This window comes from Morus notabilis, unplaced genomic scaffold (assembly GCF_000414095.1).
Source record: "Morus notabilis unplaced genomic scaffold, ASM41409v2 Scaffold630, whole genome shotgun sequence".
Lineage (NCBI taxonomy): Eukaryota > Viridiplantae > Streptophyta > Magnoliopsida > Rosales > Moraceae > Morus > Morus notabilis.
In genome coordinates, this window is record NW_010365305.1 from 36,236 (window position 1) to 50,302 (window position 14,067).

General features: G+C 33.5%; 2 protein-coding genes across 2 annotated transcripts; both read right to left on the reverse strand.

The window, feature by feature from the left end:
- Positions 1-2,955: 2,955 nt before the first annotated feature.
- Positions 2,956-5,102, reverse strand: LOC21404048. Its single transcript, XM_010107706.2, has 3 exons — positions 4,686-5,102; positions 4,394-4,612; positions 2,956-3,341 (listed from the first exon to the last, which is right to left on the reverse strand). The coding sequence occupies exons 1-3, from the start codon at positions 4,908-4,910 to the stop codon at positions 3,279-3,281; spliced, it is 507 nt and encodes a 168-aa protein (XP_010106008.2). The 5' UTR covers positions 4,911-5,102; the 3' UTR covers positions 2,956-3,278.
- Positions 5,103-11,606: 6,504 nt separating this feature from the next.
- Positions 11,607-14,062, reverse strand: LOC112093480 (zinc finger BED domain-containing protein RICESLEEPER 1-like). Its single transcript, XM_024172015.1, has 5 exons — positions 12,614-14,062; positions 12,393-12,479; positions 12,246-12,277; positions 11,805-11,869; positions 11,607-11,641 (listed from the first exon to the last, which is right to left on the reverse strand). Exons 1-5 carry the CDS (start codon positions 14,060-14,062, stop codon positions 11,607-11,609), a joined length of 1,668 nt encoding a protein of 555 aa, XP_024027783.1.
- Between the last annotated feature and the right edge of the window lie 5 nt (positions 14,063-14,067).

Sequence of the window (14,067 nt, forward strand, 5' to 3'; positions counted from 1 at the left end):
CATGCAACAAATAAACAAATTTTAAACATGACGATTTAAACGATTGATTTTAAAAGGGCTTTAAGATGTACTTGAATTTAAGATTTCTCACGAAATCCGTTTTAAAGTCAAAATTAAATGGCCTGATTGAATTGGCTAGTTTTAGAAAGGCTTTTAAAGAGTATTTGAAATAGGAGTTCAAATGCTGCTCTGTTTGAAAGATATTTTTAGAACGTTTTATCTTAACTGAAATTAAGAAAAGCTTTAAGAAATTTAGTGATTCACTTATTTGAAATTATTGTTACAAATTATGAAAGTATTCTTTCTTATATTAAAAAAAAAAAATGTTCCGCAAATTTTAAGAAACCCCAGTAAGTACAAGTTAAAAAGTTAGTAACAGTGGCGGCCTCAAAGGAGGGTCGTCACAGGAACATATTACCCAACATCACCTTTAGCTTTAGGTGAACTTTTAAGAATTAGTATTTTGTTTAGTGAATATAAGGCGGACCCAATCTTAGGAGTTCCTATCGCTTCTATGGAAAAGAAATTTAAAAAATATTGGTATAAATTGTCTTTTATTGTATAGTTTTGGTACTATTTTTGATCATAGATTAAAATTAGATAGTTTAGAAAACTTAGGTGAATTTTTAGGCATCAATTGTTCTAACCAATTTCCAACAATAAAGGCAAAAATATTTTCGATCTATAGTAAATATGAGAATAGGTTTAGAAACACAAACTCTGGAGTACAAGAACCGCAACAACAAGATGAAAACCCGCATTCATTCTTGAATGTCTTCGGGTTGAAGAAGAAGAAGAAGAAGAAGAAGAAGATGACTCAAACAGAAGCTGGGAGTGGATCTTCATCAACAGGTGGCAGCAGCGGCTTCAACGAGCTTATGGCATATCTCTGTGAGAGCTTAGTAGTCGACGGTATTAGAGAATCGTTTGACTTAGTTCAATGGTAGAGAGCACGAGCATTAACTTGGCCAATCCTAACTCATTTGGCAATGGATATTTTTTCGATCCCAGTCTCTACTGTTTCGTCTGAACAAGCCTTCAGTACGACCGAACGAATACTTGAGGAACGCCGAAATGCATTGCAAAGGGACATTATTGAAGCCTTAGTCTGCATTAAGGATTAGGATCGTGCCGATCAACGTTTATAGGATACAATTTCACTCTGCATTAAGGATTAGGATCGTGCCGATCAACGTTTATAGGATACAATTTCACCAGGCATTAAGGATTAGGATCGTGCCGATCAACGTTTATAGGATACAATTTCACCAGCAAGTCAAGAATGAATCGATGAATTTAATAGATTAACATTTAATTTTGAAGACGATCCTTCAGCTTCAAATTAAATTGTAATTTGTAAATATGTATTTACTTTCGACTTATAATTGTATATTTAGACTTTGTAAGTTTGTAAAATTTGTAATTCATCATAAAATGATTGTACTCTTTTTTCCTTACCAAGTTTTTATCCCAATTGAGTTTTTCTTAGTAAGGTTTTTAACGAGACAATCATGAATTATAAATTTAAAAATTAATATACAAAATTAATTTATTAAATTGTGTTAATAATGTGTGTTGAATGTTGATTTTAGTTTTTATATAATTTTAACACAAAATAACTTAATAATTATTTATATACAAATACAATTACTAAATAATAGTATATTATATAAAAAAAATATAATATTATAAAAATTAAAAATTATAATAAAAAAAATATTTTTTTCGGGCCATTTGGGCGGGTTCGGGCTCCCCGCCCGGGCTTAGGTAGCCAAAACCAGGCCCGCGGCCCGTCCACGGACTTTCTCGGGCTAAGGCGGGCGGCCTGAAAAATTAGGGCTGGTCAAGTTCAAAATTGATTTTTTTGGGCGGTCGTGAGCCTCCCGTCCAAAGTTTCAGCACTAATCATAATTCGTAAACAAAAGAAACTCCATAAGAAGACATGTTCGTGACATGAAACGAGAGATAACAATGAACCGACTTGTCGTTTAAAAAGATTTACTTCCGAGCGAGACCGACAACAATTAACCGAAGAAGCAGGTGCCATGTCATAACCGAACGGAAGCAATCAGTTAACCGAACCGAGTCTAGCTTCTCGATTTGGTGCTCAGTTTCAGGGTTTTGAATTCAGTCGGTTAACCGAACCAAATATACAAATTAATTAAAAAATATATTTTAAAATATAATACTTCCAAGTCCAAAACGACAAGTCAATTAAACAATAGTACTAGGTCTAGGGTTCTCTCTGACTCTTCCATTTCCTTTCTACCCTTTCCCCCATTCGAAAGGAACCAAGAAAAAGCTCCTTCACCCATCTGCTCATTGTCCTTCGCCCCTCTTTCACGCATTGCCGTCCGCCTTCTCTGCTGATCCTCCTCGTCCTATTCTCCATCGCCCCGGCCTTCTCTATTCTTTGTCATCTGCTCGTCGTCCTATGAAGTCTGCCCCTTCGTTGGCTCGTCTTCTTCTCTGCCCCGTCACTCCTCGCCTCCTCCTAGTCCTCTTCTCTGCCTCGCCGGCTGCCGAGGTCCTCTCCTCTCTACCGATTTACTCATCTCACAGCCAGGTATTCAAAATTAGGTTTGCTTTTGATATATGAGTCTCAAAATCAGGTTCTTTAGACAGAGAGAAACTGTCAGTTAACCGCCAAAACCAAACCGACCTGACCGAATATTGTGATCCGGTTGATGTTCGGTTTTATACCCCGTTGGACTGTTTTGGTTCCAGTTATCCGCAAAACCGAAAATTCAGTTCGGTCACTGAACCGAAAAAAACTTACCGTTGTACAACCTATCCTGCATAATAGACAGGATTCCAGGTATTATATTATATGATACAATTTTTCATCCATTTTATTTTCTTGATTCTTAGACTCTGAGTAAGAGGTTTTATACAAACAACTAACCGGAAACCAACTTTATCTAAAATAACAAATGAGAAACCATGCGGTGAAGCTTTAGTGGAAAGAAACTCGTAATCGTATATATCATTAACCCATTAGTGGGGAAAGCGCTGAACAATTCTAGAGTTCTTCTCTAACAATTAGCAGAAGTAATCCATCATTCATATTACATAGATTAATTAAAAACCCACAATTCTTTTTTGGGGGTTTATTGGAAAGAAAACTCGTATAAACACTTCGGTAATTGACGGTGGATAGGTAACTAATACTAAGTACCCAGCTTGTCTACCTATATTAATCATGTGACTCTATCCGATCCCCAGTCTTTGCTGGTGTTGCATCCTCTTTTTTTTTTACGTCCTCTTTTTTCTCTTTCTTAGGTGGTTTTACCTCCTTTATTTTCTGTGTGCTTAGCCATCTTTCTCGGTTCTCTGGTCCCCTGTACAAGCATAATTAAAAAATGTCATGGCGTTGGAATGTCGTCTTCTTTATTCGGAACAAAAATCTTTAATTAGATTCAGTACAGGAAACTTCTTCAAAAAAAGCCACACCAAGTGGAGAGTATTTTATTGCTACCAGATATTTACTTTAAAGATCGAAATATTCTGCAGAAGTTAATTATTATTAATTAAGTATACACAGAAACAAACACATATCATAAGGCCAAACTAGTTTAGTCAACCAAGCATCACGCGAAGTTGGAGCTAATTATGGAATTCCTCCAGACAAATGTCAACAGGGCTTTTATTTTTCCTATATTTTTACTCTCTTTTTTTTTTTTTTAAATCACTACCTCATAATGGCCATGCTAAATATTTTCAACCTTTCATTTCACCATTCACATGGTCAAAATAGATCATAGTCTCCCAAAAAAAAAAAAAAAAAAAAAAAACAAAACCAAACAAACAAAGGATTATACTTCTTCATAGTCAGCCATTCATTAAGCGTTCCGCCGTCTAGCGTTGTTTGTAGTACAACAAAGGAATCAGATAAGCTCAGATAGATTAGTTTTTTTTTTTTTTTTTTTTTTTTTTTTTTTTTTCGGGCAATGAGAAAATTACCTTTAAAGTGTATAGGGGGTCTGAATTTTTACCTTACTTGATTAATATTCATTTTAATAAAATAACTATATTATATTAGTTAAAAGAGGTGAAATTCAGATCACGCACTCTAAAGTGAATTCGGCTATTTTTTTTTCCCGTATAACTTATAACGGCTCAGATTCACAGCACCTGAAAAAGCCCATCGTCAAGTGCTCCAAATGAGGTTAAAAAAAAAATCTAATATTGCATCTGTGAGAGATTTTTAAAAAGTATTTTTAAAAAGTACTAACCCCCCACCCCAAAAAAAAAAAAAGGGTAACAAATCAAAGTAAATTGAGAGCATGGGAAAGATATTATAAGGAAAGAATCAACTTTAAGCTAGCATATATAAACTTGAAATCGAGCAAAAGCACTGATCTAATAATCAGCTCTTGTTTGAATCACTAACCGCAGATTTAACAGGGAGAGGATCAAGAGTGATGGAGAAAAGAGAAATCTTTGCAATCTCCAAGAAAGCAGCGTCTCTAAGCCCAGGAACATCACTGACCAAATCCTCGTAAGCAGCCTCAAATGCCTCCTGCCAAAATCGAGGCACCACTCTACCGTTTCTGCTCTGCGTGTACACATCCCACATGAGCCTCACGACCTTCTCTCTCTCCTCCACTTCCTACACAAATTTCCATGTTAATTTAAAAAACAAAAAAACAAAAGAGAGAGAGAGAGATTTTTTTTTGACGAACCAGAATGTCAAGATCGTCGTAATTGGGAGAACTGAAGTCGTCGGAGAATCTCGAGAGGTTACCGGCGGACCATTTAAGAGTGACGGAGCCGGTGAACATGGACCAGAAAGCTAAGAGAAGAACCGCGAACAAGACCCAGAACTTGTACGAAAAACTCTTACCCGGTAACCCAGCGGATCGAGAGCTCTCTTTCCTTACCAGTACCGGTAGATCGTTTTCCTTCATTGCTAGAGGTGACTCTGATTTTCTGAATTCCGTGTCTTAGAAGATAATGAGAAGAGAGAAGAGAGACGGTGACAGAGCAGGAGGGGGAGAGAGAATTGAATTTGCGTTCGTCGGTTAGTGAATGTACAGTACAGTGTGAGTGGGTTGGTGGGGCTTCATGAATGTTACATTTTTCAGAGCTTCTTAATGAAGGTCAGATGATGGTGGGCTCTTAACAATTTTCCAATCTCATAATCGATAGTCCACTAACAGTTTTTTGGCTTTCTCTGGGGTCCTTTTTCTCCGCGGGATTCAACGACTCGTTTTGACCTTAAGTGCGTATAATACGATTATTACCCGGTATTATTATACATTATACGTACTACTAAAGGAGGCACCGGGTTACTGTTCTAAGAACAGTGTCCGGTCATTCTTCTCCTTCTTCTTTGAAAAAATTCCGGTTGTGTCCTAAATTTATGTTTTTACCATTTTATCCTTGATTGCTTATTTCTGCTTTGGTTTTTGTTTGGGTATTTTTGTCTTTTTCAACAAATTTCGTCTGTGTCCTTTGAAACATGTTTATCTCTATTTCTGATGTTCTCTCTTCTACAAACACGTGTCTCACCTTTTCTCCTCTACGAATTACCAGTTTTTTCTTTATTTTTGTTTTCTCTGTTGCGTTGATTTTTCCTGTTTTGGGTTGGTGATTTTGATGGTGGGTTCGATGGAAGTTTCTGCTGTTCGCCTTCTTTCTTCCTTTGCTATTTTCGATTTACTGTTTTTGATTAGGGCTTTTATTCATGTTGAGGGTTTTTTTTTATTTTTTTATTTTTTATAGGGTTGTGGGTTTTTTCTTTTATTCGTTGATGCTGATTTTGCGCTACTTTGATTTAGGGTTTTCAGTATTTTTTTTTTCTCTGTTGTATTCTTTGCGAAGATGATGTTTTGGATTTCGTATATTTTGTTTCCTATATTTGTTTGAGGGTTTCACAAAACAATTATTTTTGCTGTATTGGTTAATCTGTTGAGTTTTTTTTTTATTTTTTTATTTTTTTATTTTTTTATAAAAACAATTGTTGATAAATGCTAAATTTTCTATGTGGGCTTAATTTTTTTCATGAGCTCATTTGTTTTTGTGCGAATGAATCTATATGTGTATATTATTATCTTTATGGTGGCTGATCTCTATAGGTTAATGCCGGATTTTTCTGGGTATTAATAATCTTTGTTATGTTGGTTAATCTGTTGGGTTTCTTTTTCCTCAGTGAAAGTAATTGTTGATAAATGCTAAATTTTCTTTGCGGGCTTAATCTTTTTCATAGCCTTATTTTCTTTTGTACGAATGAATCTATATGTATATATTTGCATCTTTTTGGTGGCCGATTTCGATAGGTTAATGCCGGATTTTCTCCTATCTGATTCACAGAGGTAATCTTTCGATCCTTTCCCTTTGTTGTCTAAGTTTTGTCCAGATAAGTTTCTGTGGCATTTATTGATATGATGATGTGTAATGGTGATCTGTAATCTGCACCTACTTTATTCGTGCTATTCCTTTAATGGTTTATATCATCTTTCTTCTAGAAGCATTGAATGCAATTGTAATATATTTGCTCTTTTGCTGAATAAAAAATGCGCAGAAAATTAGGAAAGAAAAGAAAAAGGCCCTCTAAATTTTTTTGCCCTCCTTTTCTAATTTCTTAGTTTATTTCTCTACTCATTATTTTTCAGATTTTTCTCTGTTTTTTTTTTTTTTTTTGCTTTTTCTTCAATTGTCTATTTCTATTTTGCTTTTATTCTTTCATTTAAAAAAAAAAAACTCCCCCAGTTTCTTGCCGCCGCCTATGAAGTAGTAGCTGTAATTTTGTTATTGGTTGCTTACTGTTTAAGTTTGACTCTTTCATCTTCATATATATATATATATAAATATATCTAATACTGTATTATTTTTGGCTCATTACTGCATATCAGGCCTTTCCTTTTCTACTCCATCGTTAATCAATTAATGCTTCATATTATCTTGGTCTACTTATTGCTCTATTGCTTTCGAGCTATCCCTTTTGCTTGTGTGTTGTTGGTTGATATTGCTTGCATAAGATAGTAGTGATGATATTCCACGTATGATTAATATTCTTTGTACATATGTTTTTAATATGTATTTATGATCCTCAATATATTGATATGTTTGGATATAGTTATTTTTCTTACTTCTAATGGTATTTGAAACTTTCCATTTGTCATTGTAAATAAATGTTAAAAATTTATGTTGTTTTCTTCTGATTTTATTACTGATATACATATATAGACATAACTATTACTTCTTGAGTTCCAATAGTATATACTATTCATATATTTATATATATTTATTGCTTATCTATTTTATTGTTGTGTGTATATATATATATTAATATTTTTATTTAACATATGTTGTTTGCCTTTGATTTTCATAAATGGCAATAATGATTATAATAGGTTTTCATGTGTTTGAATTTATGTCATCTTTTCAGAAACTTGCTTTGAATATGTTTTGCTGATTTAGATTCTCATCTTCTTTATAGTTTTTGATTAGTATGATATGAATATGTTCTGTTTTTTCCTTTTTGTTTTTTTAAAAAAGGGGTTGACTTACCCAAATAATTTTCCTTTTTTGGCTGTTGTGGTTCAGCTTAGTCCATTTACTGGTCAACTTTCTAAGCTCCCTGTCTTTCAACTTTGTTTGCTTGGCTGGTATTTTGTCCTTAAAGCATAATCTATGGCATTGCAGGTATTATCCGTAACTCTTATCATAATCTTTTAAATTTTTTTGTTTGTAATAGATGTATTGGTTTGTTATGGTGCTATTGCTTTACTTTATCTGTTATATTGTTCTTGAGGATCTAGCCTTATTGTTATGACTGTTTCTGTGTATGTTCTATCACTATTTACTACTGGTTTTAATCGTTCCATAGTAGCATTTATTCATATTTGTGTCTTTATTTAAGATATTTCATCTTTATCATATTTTGATATGATATCATGATGAATAACGTTGTTTTGTAGCTGTGGAGTGTTATAAAATCCGTTTAAAATTGTTGTCGACAACTTTTTATCATTTGGATTGAGGCATTGTCCATTTGTTCTCACTAAAACTATTTAAATGATGGTTTTTGCCCCCTTTTTTTTTATCTATCTTAATTTAAAGGAAACAAATATTCCATTTTTTGGGTATGTCTTAATTTAAAGGAAACATTTATCTCTGTTTATTTAGTTGTTTGGCCACATTTTCCTAACACTTTTTTGAACTTTATCTTGATTTGTATTTACTATGCCTTATGGTTAGTTGATTCTGTCGCATGCCAATGATGGTTATAACTGATTTTCATCTGTTTGATGATGCATAATTATTTTGAAAATTATTCTGCCTATATTTTGTTTACTTGGATTCCGATATTGTCTATAGTTCTTGATTAGGATAATTTATATATCTTATTTTACTCTCTCTTTCATCTTATTCTAATGCTATTATTGTTTTCATTGGCTCATTTCATATTGGTTTTGATATGTCGCTATTATATTGGTTTCTAGCTACGTAATTCCTTTTGAAATTGATATGGATATGGTTTGTACCTCTCAATTCCAGTATTATATATAGTTTTTGACTGAAACTATATCTATTCCTTTGCTTTTTTCCGCTTTTAATTTTGTACTGATTCCTCTAATTTTTTGCTTGCCTTATTTCATGCCAATCTATTGACTACCCTCCTCTTAAGATCTGTTTCTTTGACCTTCCTTTGGTCAGTTGATCGCGGATTTAAGGAAACATTCATAATGTCGCAGGTACTGTTACTAATTTATTCCCGTGATTTTATCATTGATAATGACTATTGATCTGTTGTAGTGCTATTATTTTGTGCTATTTGTTAAAACAGTATTTTTTTCTTATCTTTATCAATGTCTTCTCCCATACTTTGTTAGGACATACTAATTCTGTTTATTTCATTCATAATCACATCTATATCTATATATTTTTATTTTACATATCCTATTTTTCATTTTGTTTAGGTATGTGGCAATGATGATTACATTTAATTTTGACCTGTTGAGTTTGATATAACCTGTCCAGAAATTATTGCGAATAATTCTTTTTTATTTGCACCCTGATTCTATCTATCACTGTTTACCAAAACAATCTTGGTATCACTTTCGTTTTTTCCTAATCTTTTGAAACTGAAACTAACAAGATTTTGAATACTTACTTAATTTAAACTCAGGCTTCATTTTACTGCTTTCAACATCTATCTCTATTTCATTCATCTCATCATCTTTAGCATTTCATAGTCAATATGGGAAAAACCTCATTGCTATCACATATCTTTAGTTTCTCTACCTCTTTAAGTTTAATCTTCATAAGAACTTTCGTTCCTATCTTTCTTCCATTATTTCAAATCTTAGAATTTGTCTAAGCTTATTCCACCACAACATTTCATAGTCAATATAGGAATAACCTCATTGCTATCACATATCTTTAGTTTCGCTACCTCTTTAAGTTTAATCTTCATAAGAACTTTTGTTCCTATCTTTCTTCCATTATTTCAAATCTTAGAATTTGTCTAAGCTTATTCCACCACCTTCTTCTACACTTTCGCTTGCTTCGGTGGTTTTTTTTCCTTTTGTTTCTTGCTTTTAGCATTATAAAATAATAAAAAATGTTTTTGTTATTTGGTTTGATTGAACTTTTTTTTCCGCTCCTTTTGCACCGACATAGAACTATTATATATGATATTTTCATTAGTTATTTTGTTTTCTATATATATATATGTATATAGATCCGTTACTGTCTATTAACCGGTTGTGTAAATTGTCTCCTCTGTTTTCTTTTACACCTGACATTTCTCTTTTGCCACTCCATATTTGATCATTTACTGCTGTCTTTGACCTTTCCCTATTTACTGCTTCATCGTTTTACCCTTGCATCTTTCACTTTTGTTTGACTAGCTGACATTCCTTATTTAAGGCAGTGCTTCCAGTGTCTCAGGTACTATTAATGATCTTTGATCATACGTTTTTAATATCTGTTGTTGATGTTGTGTGTATTAATTTGTTATACTGCCATTGCTTTGTGTTGTTTCCTATAGTAGTGACAACAATTCTTTCCTTTTCATTGTCAACATTTTTGTCATTGCGCCTCATTTTGGGTGTTTTGGTCAACTTCATCCATGCAAAGCCCTGTGCTTTATCTCTTTTCTTCGGTGGCTTTGTTTTGGCTGCCGCCTCCACTTTTTCCCTCCGTTCAAAGCTTGCCCTGGATTTGTTGCTTCTTCATTCTTCTCATTTCTTATTTGATCTTGGTTTTTTGGATACTTTCGGTGGAGGCCTTTTTTGCTCGCGTTTGCTCATTCTTTGTTGTTTCGATTAGGGATTTTGCTCGGGATTTTTATGCCCTTTTCACCTGCTATGGTGGTTTTCTATTATCATTTTTTGCTGTTTTTTTTTGGACAGATTTATATACTTTACTTCAACCCTTTAGTTTGTGTCACACATGTCATAATCTGCATGGCAAATATAATATCTGACTAATTTTTAGGCCTTTATGTAGTTGCTGCTGATAGGCAGCCATAAATGGCCATAAAAGTACAAGTCAGTTGATTTACCATGCACTTGCTGACAACAGTTAATATCTGAGCCACAATTACTCTGTAAAAGCATTATTAGATTCATAATTTATCAACTTCCTCCCATTGAATCTTTCTTATTACTTATTTGTTCACTTATATCTCACCATTAGTTTGTGTTTGAACCTTCCTCTTTATGAAATTAACATAATCAGCTTTTATTATAAGAAATTTTTTGTCTACTTGTTTATAAATGGACAAGATAGTTAAAGATGTGCGAATACAAGCATAAATTGGTCGCTTTATCTATTATTTATTCATAGGTTTAATTCATGTACTACTTCTACCTTATTGATTTGCTCTGTACATAATGATATTTAATATTGTAAATTATGAATTAAATATGTGGTTATTGTAAATATTTTTATATTACTTACAATAAATTATAGACACAAATATCGAATTTTGTACATCTCTTATGGCAATTATTGATGTAATTATTTATTGTTCGTTTTAATTAGGGCTGACAATTTGTGTTCGCGGGCCGTGTTCGGGCCGACACGATTACGGCACGACACGATTACAGTGAGCACGAACACGACACGATTAATAAACGTGTTAGAAATCCACACACGAACACGAACCGTTAATAACACGATTAACACGACACGACACGCGAATGAACACGACACGATTAATAAACGTGTTAGAAATCCACACACGAACACGAACCGTTAATAACACGATTAACACGACACGCGAATACGATTATTAAACGTGCCGTGACGGGCCAACACGAATAAAACACGTTTATGACCGTTAAAATAATATTGTTCAAGAAATTTTAAAACAGCACAATTGGTAGGGAAAAAAATGATGAAATTGAAAATAATGTTTCATGAAAATATATTTAAATGTAAGTTCCATTATCATCACCTTCTTTTACATCTCTCAAGTGATACCAATACAAAATGTATGCAAGTAACACAAATCTTAACCCTAAGTCCAACTACAAGAATTCACTTGCATTACTACTTGCACAAACTGTTCCATTATCATCACCTTCTTTTACATCTCCCAAGTGAGACCAATACAAAATGTATGTAAGTAACATAAATCTTAACCCCAACTACAAGAAGTCAGTTGCATTACTACTTGCACAAACTGTTCCATAGACAACTATTATAATCGCTTAAATAAAGACATTTTCCCATCATCCATTCAACGAAGAAAATTACAAATAAGTCAATAACAATCAAAATCAGAATTTTTCGAAAAGAAAATGACTTTCTGGGCGACCAAACACAAGGTAAAAAAAAGCGCATACCTTGAGCAATCCCAAGACCTTGGAGACCTCCTCGCCGATCAATCTCTTCTTTCAGTTGCTTTAACCTATTCATGAAAAAAGAAAACATTTTATTAATGAAATGAAATTTATAGCTTAGGCATGCCACAAGGAAATTCTTGTTACCTTCCATTGCATTTGAGGTGTTGAGGTTGTGAGAATTTTGAGATGAACCAGTAGTGGGCTCATTGATATCCGAACTAAAAACATCTTCAGTATCATCCATAGCTTCACGAATCGATTTGTTATTTTTTACACAAAATAGATAACTTATATGGTTAGACTTAAGATAACATAAGCTAAGACAGTAAATAATAAAAAAAAAAAAACAAATATACCTTTATCTCCAAATAGCCAATCCTTAGTACACACCAATGCCTCAACTACTGCAAGTTTAAGTGAACTCCTATATTGATTCAATACTCGTCCTCCAACACTAAAGGCAGATTCAGATGCTACAGTAGATATTGGGATACTTAGGATATCACGAGCTATGTAAGAAAGCTCCGGATAACGAAACTGATTTCCTTTCCAAAATTCAGGAACATCCAACTTAACACTCCCTTATACTTTTGGCTCATCCAAATAATCCAAATAAACTTCTAACTCTGATTTCTGCATAACAGTTTGCTCTTGGCTTTCAAAGTTGTTGAACTCCTATAACCACAAAGATATAAAACAAGATGAAAAAGACAAATAAAGAACAATTAGTATTCATCAATGAATGTTAAATTAACAAAATCAACACATAAATATTCATAAACATAGTTACCTTCAATACTTTGGTTTGCCTCTGTAAAAAGTTTAGCAATAGGAGTAGGAAGTGAAGTCACAACATTTATTGTAGAAACATTGCCCTTAGAGTATTCAGTAAACAACAACTTCAAATTTCTCTTAACTTCTAAAAATTGAGGTGACCCTTTCATTCCATAAACATTGCCATAAGCATAATCTACAAAATTCAACTTGTAACGAGGATCAAGCACTATCGCAATTGCCAATATCAAACTGAAATCTTTCCAATACTTCTCAAACTTGGTAAGCATTGCTTTTGCCATAGCAGACAAATATGCATCTTCACTTGTCTCAGATTTCTTCAATGACAAATAACTTGTGTACACAGTTGGAAAGTACAAGTTTGCAGTGGGGTATTTAGCTCCCGAAAAAACACAAGTGATATTATAAAAGGGTTCCAAAAATTCACAAATTTTCTCGGCCTTTTCCCAATCATATGGATTAGGACAGTCCTTGTAATTAGAACCACTCAATTCTAAATGACAAAATGCTCGTCGATAATACAAGACATTGTCAAGCATGAGGAATGTTGAGTTCCATCTTGTAGGTACATCTTGCCTCAAACCTCTCTTAGAATCAAGACCCATAAGATTTACACACTCTAAAAACTTCTTCTTTCTAATTTGGGACCCTCTTACATATTTCACACTCTCACGAATCTTTTTAACCACTGAATCAATATCTTTCAACCGTTCTTGCATTACAAGGTTCAAAACATGTGCACAACAACGAATATGAAAAAAAGAACCATCATAAATAAGTGCATTGTTTTCAATCAACTGATTCTTCAACAGATCAACAAACACATCATTAGCAGATGCATTGTCCAAAGTAAGAGTGAAAACCTTGTATTCAATTCCCCACTCACACAATAATGCATAAAGCTTTTCAGACAATGCAATACCAGTATGTCGTGATGGCATGAAGCAAAAATTTAAAATCCTCTTTTGCAATACCCAATCTTTATCAATAAAATGGGCAGTTAATGACAAATATCCATCTGCAACTATGGAAGTCCACAAATCAGATGTCAAACAAATTCTACCGGGGCTCAACTCCAACATAGATTTTATTCTTGCTTTTTCCCGAGAATACATTTTTTGGACATCTGCTTTTAAAGTATTTCTAGTTACCAAAGTTATCTCAGGATGCAAATATTGGTAAGTCGCCCTAATAGCTTCATATTCAACAAAGGAGAATGGAAGGTCATGCAAAATGATTGCTGTTGTTATCAATTCACGAAAGTGTTCAGCATCAAACCTTTTTGTACTCAACGCTAAAGACCCTTTGTCTTGTGACATCAATAGTTGGCCCACGTCACGCGTGTCTCTACGTACACATAATTGCATGTGACGTCGCATCCTTCCAGTCCCATTCTTGCTATTAGCCATATACACCACACCACACTTCTTGCATTTGGCTTTTAGCTCATGATCTGCACCCATTGGAA

Excerpts from the sequence above, each read along its gene's own strand:
- LOC21404048 (XM_010107706.2), bottom strand. The coding sequence starts at position 4,910 with ATGAAGGAAAACGATCTACCGGTACTGGTAAGGAAAGAGAGCTCTCGA. Across the intron at positions 4,613-4,685 it reads ACGACGATCTTGACATTCTG|GAAGTGGAGGAGAGAGAGAA; the intron begins GTTCGTCAAAAA and ends AAATTTGTGTAG. Across the intron at positions 3,342-4,393 it reads CTCTCCCTGTTAAATCTGCG|GGGACCAGAGAACCGAGAAA; the intron begins GTTAGTGATTCA and ends ATGCTTGTACAG.
- LOC112093480 (XM_024172015.1), bottom strand. The coding sequence starts at position 14,062 with ATGGGTGCAGATCATGAGCTAAAAGCCAAATGCAAGAAGTGTGGTGTG. Across the intron at positions 12,278-12,392 it reads ATTATTTGGATGAGCCAAAA|CATCTGAATCTGCCTTTAGT; the intron begins GTATAAGGGAGT and ends TATCTACTGTAG. Across the intron at positions 11,642-11,804 it reads AGGTCTTGGGATTGCTCAAG|TTTGTGCAAGTAGTAATGCA; the intron begins GTATGCGCTTTT and ends TCTATGGAACAG.